The 13,983-nt window shown below is 37.8% G+C and overlaps 1 protein-coding gene across 2 annotated transcripts in view; it reads left to right on the plus strand.

Moving 5' to 3' along the window:
• The first annotated feature begins 4,553 nt into the window (after positions 1–4,553).
• Positions 4,554–13,983, plus strand: part of LOC117964180 (calcium/calmodulin-dependent protein kinase type IV-like) — a 107,913-nt gene continuing 98,483 nt past the window's right edge. For both annotated transcript variants that reach the window (XM_058991709.1, XM_058991713.1), the window contains exon 1: positions 4,554–4,962. In XM_058991709.1, coding sequence (XP_058847692.1) covers positions 4,844–4,962 — 119 coding nt within the window. In that variant the 5' untranslated portion in view covers positions 4,554–4,843. The remainder of the gene's footprint in view (positions 4,963–13,983) is intronic.

Here is a 13,983-nt window from a genome sequence, read left to right on the forward strand (position 1 = left end):
AATCATTTCCTGCATTTTTATATCAATATTTTTCCATATGCTATATCAAACGAGAGGCAGGGTGATGCATTGAAATGAAACAAACAAAAAAAAAAAAATCTATACTATTTCTTATACTTTATGCCATTACTCTGCATGTCGGAGAATTCTGCTGTGGGACTGCTACAGATTACGATTCATTTTCCAAGAGGAAGAAATATTATTTGCAACCCGTATTTGGTTATATGAAAATGTGTTTTGTGAAAATGTAAATGTAGATGCCATTTTTAAATGTAACTGTAAATCCTCAGCATGTTATGGAAATGATTGCTAGTCATTGCAGATCTTGTCTTTTATACTGCCTTGTTCTCTTGTCATAATAGGAGTTTTTCAAGAAGGTGACATGCAAATTTTAGATTTTTGGTATGTTGTAAACTGTTACAACACCATACAGTTGTGACTAAACAGAGCCCTACTGTGGCACACAAGTATTGACATTATCGGAACAACCCCTGTGAGGAGGTGGTTACCTGTATATGGATTACTTGTTACTGCGGCTGGCACAAAATGTATTATTTATGTGTCTGGGTCCAATTGTTTCAATTTCTGTAAACACTGGTAAATTGTTGGGTGACAGTTTCTCTAATATGCCTATTTGTGTCTAAGTGCATAATGACTAAATATATAGCTGCATTTATATATCCTGTGTTAAAAACGTTAAACATCTAACTATAGCATATATAACATTACTGAAAGCAGACCTATCACAGTCATAGCTTGTATACGTGGATCTTCGTTTAATGCCTGTGGGCATCCATGCGTTTCACATCCATAATGAATGATTACCATAAAACAAATGTTTATTTTTTAACATTTCAAGGGGTCAGTATTTTATCTTACACATTGTTACAAAAGAGGGCAGCAGTGTGGAGTAGTGGTTATGGCTCTGGACTCTTGACCGGAGGGTTGTGTGTTCAATCCCCAGTGGGGGACACTGCTGTTGTACCCTTGAGCAAGGTACTTTACCTAGATTGCTCCAGTAAAAACCCAACTGTATAAATGGGTAATTGTATGTAAAAATAATGTGATATCTGTATAATGTGAAATAATGTATAATGTGATATCTTGTAACAATTGTAAGTCGCCCTGGATAAAGGCGTCTGCTAAGAAATAAATAATAATAATAATAAAAGTTCTAGTTTTAGAGCACTTCACATTATATATGAAGTGGTATTTTATCTACAGTTAAATGAAAATTATCCGAGGTGAAAATGCGACCAGGAATTTCAGTTCATCATGGATTACAGTGTTGGCTCTATGACATTAAAAATCCCCACGGTACTGGGAATAGAGATGGAATACCAATGGAATAAAAGCATGGAGTTATATCTTTGCTTAAGCAAACAGTTTTGTTTCATATCAAATTTAGAATGCTGGTAATTTAAATGGCACAGTGATTCAGTAACGTTTTTGGTTAGCATAATTACATTTGCCTTTCAGTCTCAAAGACTATGAAATAATGCAACTCAAACAACCTTGCTCAACTAAAATGTGATTTATTCAGATTAGGAATATAATAATAAAACCAGAAATAGCTTGGCTCAAATGTGTTAAAGAAGTATTGTGAGAGAATAAATGTTTATATTTCACGAAGGCTGCTGCAATGTAATGTCACGAGTCAACTTTATGAGCCAAGGACCAGTATGTTTATTTTTATTTAGGCCCCTCATTGGCGTAAGATATGTTGTTTGGTTTTATAAAAGATTGAGCAGGCCTAGATTCATTCTCTGGTACATGCCTTTGTAGCAGCTCCCAGTTCGGTTAACAGTCATTGAGCTTGAATGTGTTTCTATAAGAAAACATTCATACTGGCAATTCTTGTTATAATAATAAATCTGAGTAATCGGTTTTGAGTGTGTGAGTCACATGGCAGCCTCTGGTAGTGCTTACAATATTGATCATGTGGTTGTAGTTTGTGAAGTAAAGGTGTGTTCAGCCTGGTCAGTTCTAACTCCATGAGTGGATGGGGAGGCCAGTACTGTAGGCTAAAGCCAGTCCCATATGATTAAGATTTGTTTTTCTTCTCCCAACACTCATATTGTACAGAAAATAATATAAATACTGAGCTAATGGCTAATAGTATTCACTTGATTATGACTTGCATAGTAGTTTGAAATGAATCTCATATGAACATTGAACAGCATTTATTTTGCCAAGTAACTATTATTGTAAAAGATGTGTTGTCATGCCTATTTTATTTCTATTCTACATCTACGTTCTATATTTAAGCAGTTCCTTGTCCAGGAGGGCCATTCCACTACTTGTATGTGTACGATTTACAGCGTGTTTCAAAAGTCTTTCTTTATTTTACCTTACAGTGATGGTAGAGTTTACCCCTAGTGGGCCTGGGCTTGTATAATATTCAAATACCCATGTCCATTGTCATGTGCATGTTGAAAGCTATCATTTACATAACCATGCATGTTTTTTTTATTTTTACAACCTGTGACAATGAAAATAGGCATAATGTGGATTATGGCATCACAATGGTAACCATTGGTAACGTGTAAGATTATGACTCTTTGACAAGGCCTGTATCGGGTGATTTTGATTGCTCTTTCTTTTATTATGATGAGAATGAAACTGTACCTAATGAACCAAAAGTAAAAGTCACTGTTTTTGATTGGTTTCAGGAATCCTTGCAAGCACGTAATTGTTTTGCACAGATGCAGTGGTGTACCCAGGAGTTGTAAAGATGGTAAGGACAAGAGTCCACGCAAAGCAATGATGTCTTTGCTAGGATTCTTGAAAACGTGACAGGCAAAAGGAGTCTGGAACCAATTTATTACTTCAGAACCTGGGATGAGGTTTATGTCGTGCATTTGATTGCTTACCCCTGTTTCAGCAAGTGTTATTTTCCACTGCCTTTACTTAAATGATGTATGTGTTCACTGGTATTATCACAGCAGCTGCTTTAGATAATGGACAGTACATCAGAGCATTAATCCTTTTCTCAACATGTATGATTGTGTAAGTTCTAACCTTGCTGTCCACGAAAAAGCCCCTTGTCTTTTTATTGCTAATCCTTTGCTTTATTTCACTATTCTAAAACTACAATTAGGATGCCAAGCATTAGACATTCGATTGCTTGCCTTTGTAACTTTTTTTTTTTTTAGCGGAGGATACCCTCAGGAATTAATTTATAGAACAAAAAAAAAAAAGATTCAGCATGTAACTATACTGACTGTTCCCCTAGCATCTGCTTGCTTAATAATTCAAGCTTCAGTATGCGGAAATATAAATCTAGAAGGATTTTCAAGGTTATTTGTTTTACAGTCTTACTGAATACGGTACACCGGTAGTGTATCATATTCTGTAAAATACACTAGTAGTAAGAAAGATTCATTAACAAATACAGACGCAAATACTGATAAAGCTCAGAAACACTGCTGCTGATGTTTTCTAAGTGCCTGTTCTCTCACCTATTGATAATACTAAATCTCCATCAGCTTTTAGTCAGATACTGTACAGAGCGCATTGTTTGTCATTAGGGTTTAAAAGGCTTATCTGCGGAAGTTCATTTCCATTGATTGGCACTCGATTGTAAAGGTTGTTTTGAAATCAACGCATTAATAAATAAGTGTGGTTTTAATGTATTTAATACCTGCTGACAAAGCAGTTAGCTTGTTATTATTACCAACCGTATACTGTTAAAGATAACGGAACATAAGTTTATATCTCAGTTGTTTTTTTTTTTTTGTATCATGTTCTCCTAAGCCTTTCTTGCACATCTTTGTTTCACATTTAGTCCAAGGCCCCTGTATTCGCATGCCACCCTGTGTTCAATACGCCTTCTTGGATAACGTATTTAAAGTAACACATTGTTTTTTCTTCATAGTAAGAACATTGCTGTTTGTAAGTTGCTGAAGGTAAATTGAATAGCCTCAAGTCAATGTAAATATTTATATAATTTATGTTGCATCCCCTTTAAATGTATGCAACTTGTATCAACACAAATAAAATAGCATCATCAGGCAGGCTGCATATTCTAAAACAAGTTTCACACTGCCATTGTTAAGGATTGGTTAGGGATCCAGTGGATAGGTCAGTCTGTGACGCATTGCTATTGAAGCTTAACGTGTTTTTTTTTGTTTGTTTTTTTAACACATTGACAGGATTCATTCTTCCATTTCATTTCAATAGCCATCGTTCTCCAATATGCTACACAAGCTTATTTGTGTTGCAGAGGTAAACTGATAAGTGTTAAAAGGATGAAAAGCATTGTTTTGTGTTGTCTTTCCAGTTATTAGCACCAACAACATTATCACTGGTTCTTTTGTATAAAAACAAACCCATATATATAATATTAATTAATAATGTTAACATACCCTTGTTATTATTACTGGCAGTTGTAAAGTAGTGATTGACGTACTTACACGTTTGCAAACACCTATTTGTTACGTAGTAAAAACTATAATACAGGGATACATTTTGTTAATGTAGTTCTTAGATAAAGGCATTAGGACCCAGTAGAAACCAGACTTAAATGCATTTGAGGCTGCCCTGTACCGCCACACATTACGGTACTGCTTCTAATGAACTCAGTCTTGTGATGGGAGCAGTTGTGTGACAGCAAGTCAGTCTTCTTTTTCTTGCAGTTATCGCAACTTTGATTTGTTTCTGACAAAACACATTATTTGATGTATATGTTTTAAATGTGTTTCTTTTTATTTTAACCCAGTGTTTGCAATTGTATCGTTTTGCTATTAGGGGTGCGCTCTTTTTCGATCTTTTTGATATCACATCTTGGACTCACCCTGGGGGATATTTGCTAACATCAGGTTACCTGATAGAAACGCCGGGGATGCTGAAAGTCACTATGCCCTCCTCCAGAACAGGGGCTGCTTCGGAATACTGGATCGACGGCTCGAACAAGGAGGAGACCCTGGCTGATTATTATGAATTGGAGTCTGAACTGGGACGGTGAGTAATTCGCTGGGGTTAGCCTGATATTCACCAGAGCGTTAATGCACACGAGCCAAAGAATTCACACATGTGAACGAAGGCTGTTTGCATTTAAAATATAAAGGTCTTGAAGATAGGGTACTCTATTTTTTATTTTTTTTTAATCGGTCTGGCGATAAAATACAATAATTTATTTAATAACAACAAAGTTACATTTTGGAAAGCAATTCCGTTTAATATGAAAGTGGTACCGCGTTTATACACGTACACAATGTGATGATATTAGCATGCAAAATAAATTCTGATGAAATAATTGGGTACTGCTGTTGGTGTACATGAATGTGTTATGTAGCGCCCTGCTAAAACAGTGTTTTATTAACATTTGTGTCTAACACAATCTGATACACCGGTAGCCCTTCTACCCCCCCTAAAAACATTTCAATGCAAACATAAAAGAGCCATGCAACTGCAAAGCAGTTAGTACCACAGTTTCCTGAACATTACTGCAGCTGCAGCACAATACTGCAGTTAGAATAGAAGCAATGCCTTCCATTGGGATAGAAACAGACGGACATTTAGCACATTCTCTTTCTCCACTTAATAGCCTAATATAAGCACAAGTTGTCCAAGGTACTCTGTGGTTGATCTACTTGGAGATGTGATAAAAACAAGATACTGAACAGTGCTATTTAGGCTATCTGCAGTGGGAACGCTACTTCCTGCACTAGGGAGTCGACCCAGCTAAGGAGATGTGTATTTTAACACACAGCTTACCAGTTTTAAACTCGTGAATAATTTGTGTATTCATATTTTTACACCTTGCAACCCAGTTGACATGTTCCATCACTTTTGGTATGAAAATACTAATGGACAGTGTAGAAAAAAAATGAAGCTAAAACAAATAACTAAAGTATATTTGTTTTATAAATTTTTGTCTTGTGGTTTTTATATCAATAAAATGACATGTGTGTGAAAGTCTGCACAAGTCTTATTTTTCTGTTTCTGTTGATTTGTGAGCTGTAGATAGGCAGTGTAATGTTGGGGCCATCTACAGTACAGGTTTCCACACACATATTTGGTAATCGAATGCACTGGTGGAATCTGGTATATATAACCAGAGAGGGTGTTTTAATCAAAGTGCATACAACATGGTACACTACATACATACTCAAACCTAGCAGGCTTCTTTCTTTTTTTCATTTATTTTTTTAAGTAGCCTAAAAAAGTAATTTGTTATTACTGATCATAAATACATTTGTATTTACAGTAGTGGTTCTGTTACTTTGAAAGTGTTACATTTATACTACATTATATCTGATGCTCTTCAGTAATGTTTGGTGTTTATGAGGATACCATTACAATACTGTTGTGCTGGCCATCCAATTTGAAGCAGAGTAAGCATAGCTATGTATATTGATGCTTGTAAAACACAGAAGTGGTACTATTCCATGATATGGAGTGATGAGTCGGCAAGGTGTGAAAGGGCTATGTTGGCTTACAATGCCATTTCCAACTCTAAGTCTGTCAAATAATTTCAAGCTGAGGTGCTGTATCTTTGACAAAGTATGGCTCATAAATGTATCTTCACTTAAGACTGCTTGTTTCACAGCAGACTTGCAACAGGAACTTAATTACAGAATATGTGTCAGGGATTCAATTTGCATAACAAATTGAGTAGTCGTTTACGGGAAAGTGCACATATTGTTCATGTTGTTTTATTCCTCTCTGAATATTTATCTTTGCATTTGCGTCAAATGGGTCCCTAGGAGTTTAGTTAATTTGATTTGCAGAAGTTCGGATTTAAAAAGGCCAAAAACATTAACTTTTAAAAATTCCCTTGGAATCTAATCTCAGACCACTAGAGGGAGTCGTTTGCTCAGTGCTGCCACCTAGAGTGAACAAACAGAAATGCATGGCCTATTTTTTAATACAGAAAACAAAACAAAAAGAAAACAAGACATGTTAAATGACTATGCATAGCACGCTATGCCCCGATAGCTAGCATGACATGCAAGAAGGGTGGTACAGTACATTTTGTAAATTAAAAGTTCATCAGCTGTAAAGCTTCTTGTTTGGTAAATTCTTTTAGTTCAGTGCTCTACATTCTGAACCAAACACCCAGCGGAGGGAGTTTTGAGTTCAAAGCACAGTGTACGTGTTTACTCAAGAGCAAGCAGAGATACAGAAGACGTTGTTTTCCTCTTCTGCAACACCTTTCATTACACATGAAACCACAAAAGTAGTCACCTCCATAACAGATGCCACAGCCCGGTAACAGTGAGCTGCTGTGTTATATTTTACAATTGCAAACCAATTTACATGCCAAACTGGTATATATTTTTAAATTAAGATTGCAGTTTAGCAAACTCACAAAAAATAGAAATAAAATGCAAGAATAGAACTGACTGTTTCTGTGTTTTAAAGTGCCATTTGTTGTTGTATATTTTGCTGGGTGCTAGGGCCGTCATGTCATGCTTTTTGGAAAAGTAGAGAGGATTTGCAGTGTTGCCAATTCATCTCCTTTCAAGAATACTTCATAGGAGTATATAGCCTGCTAATGGGCTGGTCCAGTCTTAAAACATTCTGCTCAGTATTCAAAGATAGATGGTACTCATGGAAAGAAAAACTACTTATGTTTGAGACCATTTAGTTTAAACTTGGTAATTAAAACTATACGGTTATCTTTAAAACATATCTTCATTTACCAGTCTTAATGTGCATCCTGATGTGTTAATTAATATACATTTGCCTGCTGTTGCATTCGATTTTTAGCAACTTCCTCAAATTGCAGTAAAGAATGTTGCAACCTACATTGTGCTGTAAACTCCAGCCAGGAGTTTAGATATCTTGTAAAACTGTGCAAGATAAGGGACAGTATTGCATACGTATAAAAATAAGTTAATAGTAGGGGTATGTCGAAATTTGCATTTTCTGAGCAATTACCTTTAAGAAATTCGAAGTTGTTAGCTTTTAATTAAATGGAATAAAACGTGTTACACGTTTTACACAAAACACGTTCAACACAAAACAATGCAGTCCCTCAGTTTCAGTTTCTCTTGGTTGCACAATTACTCAGTATCAATCAACAATTATCTGATATTGTTATTAAATATAGAACCTGTCATGATCAAACTAACTGAAATTAATTTATATTTTATTTGCGATTATTTCTTACCTTTCGTTTACCCTATTAATATGAAATCTTTTTTTTTTTCTTCAATGTCCTTAGTTTCCTTAGAAATGCGTCCTGCAGCCAACAGTGATAACGCTGGCAGCGCAAATGCTGACAGCGGTGCAGGGCACTGCGGCAATGGCAACGCCAACAGTGGCAACGCTGGCAGCGGCAGTACTGCCTCCTCCGGACCTGTAGCCAGCAGTGGCAACAATAGCAGCGGAAATGCTGACAGCAGTGTGAGGCACTCTGGCAGCGCCGACAGTGGCAATGCTGATGGCAGCGCCAATGCTGATTAGCAGTGCAGGGCACTCCGACAGCGGTGGCAGTGCTGGCCAATCTAGCAGTGGTAGCGCTGGCAGCGGCAATGCTGGTAGCAGCGTGGGGCACTCCGACAGTGGTGGTGGCACTGGCCACAGCAGGGCTTCTCCTGGTGGCAACGCTAGCCCGCACATCTCCCTCACCCTCCCCGTGAGGATGGTGCACTGCCGTACTGCTGCTTCCTCACCTCCTGCCACTGAGTGTCCCTGGCATCCCGCCTCTCCATCTCAGCCATCCTCCTCCGCTGCTCCCAGGCGTTCAGCACGGCAGCCAGTATTCTGTCATCCATTATTTATTTATTTTATTTTATTTTTTTTCTTTTCAAAATAAACCTGCAGTTCCTGGTCTGAGTCTCCAGGGCTGCAATCCCACTCTGACACCAAGAGACAAGAAAGCTGCAGGTTTAAGCTTTTAATAATAACACAAATAACAAAACAACAAACAAGAGACAGGAACAAAACAGCGGCATGGTGGCCAAAACAAACAGTTGAACAAAAAGAATATACAGACGTGCTCAAATTTGTTGGTACAGCTCATTAAAATAATGCTTCATTCCTCCTGAAAAGTGATGAAATTAAAAGCTATTTTATCATGTATACTTGCATGCCTTTGGTATATCATAGAATAAAGCAAAGAAGCTGTGAAAAGAGATGAATTATTGCTTATTCTACAAAGATATTCTAAAATGGCCTGGACACATTTGTTGGTACCCCTTAGAAAAGATAATAAATAATTGGATTATAGTGATATTTCAAACTAATTAGTTTCTTTAATTAGTATCACACATGTCTCCAATCTTGTAATCAGTCATTCAGCCTATTTAAATGGAGAAAAGTAGTCACTGTGCTGTTTGGTATCATTGCATGCACCACACTGAACATGGACCAGAGAAAGCAAAGGAGAGAGTTGTCTGAGGAGATCAGAAAGAAAATAATAGACAAGCATGGTAAAGGTAAAGGCTACAAGACCATCTCCAAGCAGCTTCACAAACTCCCCTGCACCCCAACGATAATTATTTATATACAGTACACAAACCTTCAACACATAACACGACGACTAATTCTTACTAACAGCTGTGAACAACTATTTTATACACATGTATTTTTATAGGGAGAAATGTAACCCCTTCCCTCTCAACCCAGTGTTTCCCACACCGACACACACACGTGCACCGGCAGGGTTTTTCACCCTGCCACACTCAATCAATCCATTTTTATTTATTATAGCGCCCTTCACAATAGGATTGTCAGAGCGCTTCACTGGGTGAAAAAAATAAAAAACGTGATCAATTTAAAACAGAATCCAGCAGGAAACATGAATACAAAGTTAATACAATAAAACAGTAAGATCAGAACAATCAACGGTGCAGACAAGTCACGTAAGATAACTAGGCTAGACTATAAAAATGTGTCTTTAGTCTTGTTTTAAAAACAGCAATGGTTGGTGCTTCCCTTATGAAACAATGCAGTTTATTCTAAAGTTTAGGAGCCCTATAGCTGAAAGCTCTACTGCCTGTATTCTTTAAAAAAATCTTTGGGGTAGTGAGCAATCCAGCGTCCTGTGATTGGAGTGGTCATCTGGGAACGTATGGGATCAACAAGTCATTCAAATGAGATGGGACTGAAGTATTTATGGTTTTGTATGTTATTAGCAGAACCTTGAAATCAATCCTTAACCGAACTGGAAGCCAGTGTAGGGATGCTAAGATAGGCGTGATATGGTCATATTTTTTGTTTTTCTTAAGACCCTAGCAGCTGCATTTTGCACAAGCTGCAATCGGGATAAGACATAAATTGAAACACCAGTAAACAGGCCATTGCAAAAGCATGAAAGTCTCTCAGCATCATGTTGTCAAAACGAGGGTCTTAGTTTAGCAATATTCCAAGATCGAAAAACGACACGTTGGTTCCGTTCCTAATGTGAGGTTCGAATGAAAGATCTAGGTCAAGAATTAGATCCAGATTTCTCATTGCAGTCTTTGACTCAAAAAGGAAGCTGTCCGCTCTAATAACAGATGAATCTACACTATTTAGTTGACTTTTTGTTCCCAAGAACATTACCTCTGTTTTATCCGGGTTTAACATTAAGACATTACGTGACATCCATTGCTGAATGTCAGCAAGACAGGCAGTCAGAACATTTCCAGTTGAGGTATCCGCTGGCTTCAAAGATAAATAGAGTTGAGTATCATCAGCATGGCAATGAAAGTTTACTTCATGTCTATGGACAACAGCACCCAGAGTCATCATATATAAGGCAAACAGAATGGGTCCAGAACCTTGTGGGACACCACATGTAACTTCAGATAAAGCAGAGGAATCCTCCTGGATTGACGTATTGTAACCTGCCACATCTCGCTACAGCAGTATGGCAGTAAAAATGTCAGCACCCCAACCAATGTGTGCTTCCAATTGGCTTTTAAACACTTACTGCAGAAGTTAATTGCCATTAATTGACACTCAATTGTAAAGGTGAAAGAAGGGCAATTGTTCTTGTTTTGAAATCAACACATTAATAAATAGGTGTTTTGATGTATTTAATACTTGCTGACAAATGCCTCTTAAAGGGAATTACTCAGAAAATATTCCATGTAGCCTGCACTGGTTTTTGGAAAACAGTTTGTTCAACAGCAGTATTATTAATTTGGTTCCTTGGGGGTGTAGGGGGTGACAGCACCATGGGTCCAGCTCGTCTGCCAGAACAGCAGCAGTGATTCCTGGCTGTGGATTTATTGATTGATTGTGTCTGGGGCTATGAAGATGGGATTGGTGTGTTAGATCTTAGTTTTATACTAGAACCCTTTTCACACTGGCACTTGGACCCAGGTTCTGGCTACCCGGGTCACAATCCTGCGTAGTGTGAAACCACGTACCTGAGTTCCAGCGTCCCAACTCAGGATGTAGGTTGACACACTTCCACCCGGGTTGAGCGAGATAAAATGTATGACGGCTGATGAAATAACAAACAGCCACGCCAGCATGAAGGTTTCACTTCCGCAAGGAACATTTTTGTTTATTCTGTTTAGCCATTAGGCTAAACATATTTTTTTATTTTATTTTTATTTTTTTATTTAGTAGTTGCCAATTATTGTTTTGTAGTTTTCTCCCCAATTTAATAGTGTCCAATTATTTTTGTTTAGCTCAGCTCACCGCTACCACCCCCGCACTGACTCGGCAACGGCGAAGACGAGCACACCGTCAGCCGACCGCGTTTTTATTTCACACCACAGACTCACCATGCAGCCACCCAGAGCTACAGCGTCGGAGGACAACGCAGCTCTGGGCAGCTTACAGGCAAGCCCGCAGGCGCCCGGCCAGACTACAGGGGTCACTGGTGCACGGTGAGCCGAGAACACCCTGGACGACCTAACCATCCCTCCCCTCCCCCTGGGAGCTCCCATCCTCGGTCCACAAAGGAATAGCCTGGACTCAAACTGATGACGTCCAGACTATAGGGCGCATCCTGCACTCTACACGACTGCTTTTACTGGATGCGCCACTCGGGAGCCCCTTGTTTGTCCATATTTTTGTTGCTTAGACGAAGCAGGGACGAAGAAACGTTTGCTCTAATCAACATTTTGCTGTTTCCGGGGCATTGATACGGGTATTGTTTACTTGCGCCTGTCACCCAGGTCAACCCTGCTTTATCAAAAGCAGTGTGAAATCGCGTACCCGACCCGCATGACACCGGGTCATAACTCGGGTAGGTTCCGACCCAGATAGAGCATGCCAGTGTGAAAAGGGACTAAGGTTACACCTTTTTGGGCCGTTTGAGGCCTATGCAGTTAATATACCAGAAGTTGCTGTATTGAAACTGTTTATTTCACCAATACGGGCCTGTGTGATTTTGGGGCACACACATGTTACAATATACAGTACTTCAGTCAAAGGTAATTGACAGTATAAGGATGTAACTAGCATTCCTGCTAAGCTTTTTAAATACTGAGAAACTTGCCGTTTTGACTGAGAAAGGGTAAATTAAGAGTGAAAAACCTTTGGCCACGCATTAACCGTTTTTGTTACAATTTTGAAACAATATTCCAACACAAGTATCTCAACAATTATACAATTTGCTTTAAATTTAAACAAGACATTTATTGTGGCTCTGCCTCAGATTCTGAATCATCCTCTGATTTATGTGTAGTATATAAACTAAATCTAGAATTTTTATGAAGCCTGTCTGAGATATTATCATAAATGCAGCCCTGTCAGTTGTTATCATAGATATAGACTGCATTCTTAACTGGCAGCCTGTATATAATTGCTTTATACTACTGTGTAAAACACTGGCGTCTGCACTGCCTTTAATTGTAACCATCTTTAGGGCCACTGATTTTTCCGTTTTTGGGAATAGCAAATTCAGTTTTTCAAAAATGGCTAGTTCTGTTTTTCCCCCACTTTTTATCAACATATTAATTAAACATGGCATTTGAACATAAATATAATGTTCATAGTTAAAATAAGTAAATTAATAAATATTACCCTAATTCTTAATTTTTTTTATTTTTATTAAAGCCAAGAGTTTTTTTTTTTAATAAGACTTCTTGTTGCTGTAATAGTAAGTAAAGTACCTGAAAACACTTCAATCCTGTCATGTTTATAGACATCACTTGGCTCATTTCTGGCATTAAAATAAACAGTAAAACCTAAGAATTATATTACAATAGTTCAGAAAACAAACATGTCCAGCACAGCTGTGAGAATAATATTTACAGTCTTCCAATAACAATGTAGTTCAGTCTACAAATGAAGGTGTTTTGAAAAGACCTGATTAGCTTATTGCTGGCATTACAATAACAATAAAAAAATATGAAACAGTTTAGTAACAGTCCATCAATGTCACGTGAGAGTAATCCTATGTACAGTACTCCACAAATTAAGTTTATTGCTGAAATTACAATAATCAGGATAAACTACGAAACACTGATAAAGGTGCACTGTTGACTGACTCGTTGCTCTACACAGGTTCAGTGCTGTGTATCACCCGATTGTAATTTAAATAGCGCCCCTTTAATGTAAACACATAATTAATCCTCCCAATTGTTTCTTTGCTGATGCTGCCTTGTTATTTGCTAAATTTAACAAGGAGGTGTGTCTCCAGACAGAATGTCTTTATTAAACAAACGGTGTGTAGTGTGATGGCTATATCCTTTACACATGAGATCAGTTTCCTTTAAGGAATGTACAGCTAGAAAAATAGCTTTGAGCTTCATTCTTCATCGTCAGATAATGTCATGTAATTAAGAAACAGCCATGGTTTAATATTGCTAATTACAGCTTTATTAAAGGCAAGTAGCATAACAGAAATAAACTAAACAATAATTAAACACGCAATTAATTTGGCTTACTTACTTAAGGAAAGTCCTGTCTAAGCGCAGTACAGTACCTTTGTTTTCCCGCATGGCAGAATGCAGTGCTGTGCCATTGCTGCCGTCTTATTTGCTTTCTTGTTCTCTACGTGTTTACGACTGGCAATATGATCTTTTAATAGTATTGACGCATGATCAATGGAATGACAACAAAACTCATATAGACAATCAGATTTTT

This window comes from Acipenser ruthenus, chromosome 2, assembly GCF_902713425.1.
Source record: "Acipenser ruthenus chromosome 2, fAciRut3.2 maternal haplotype, whole genome shotgun sequence".
NCBI classification, from domain to species: Eukaryota; Metazoa; Chordata; class Actinopteri; order Acipenseriformes; family Acipenseridae; genus Acipenser; species Acipenser ruthenus.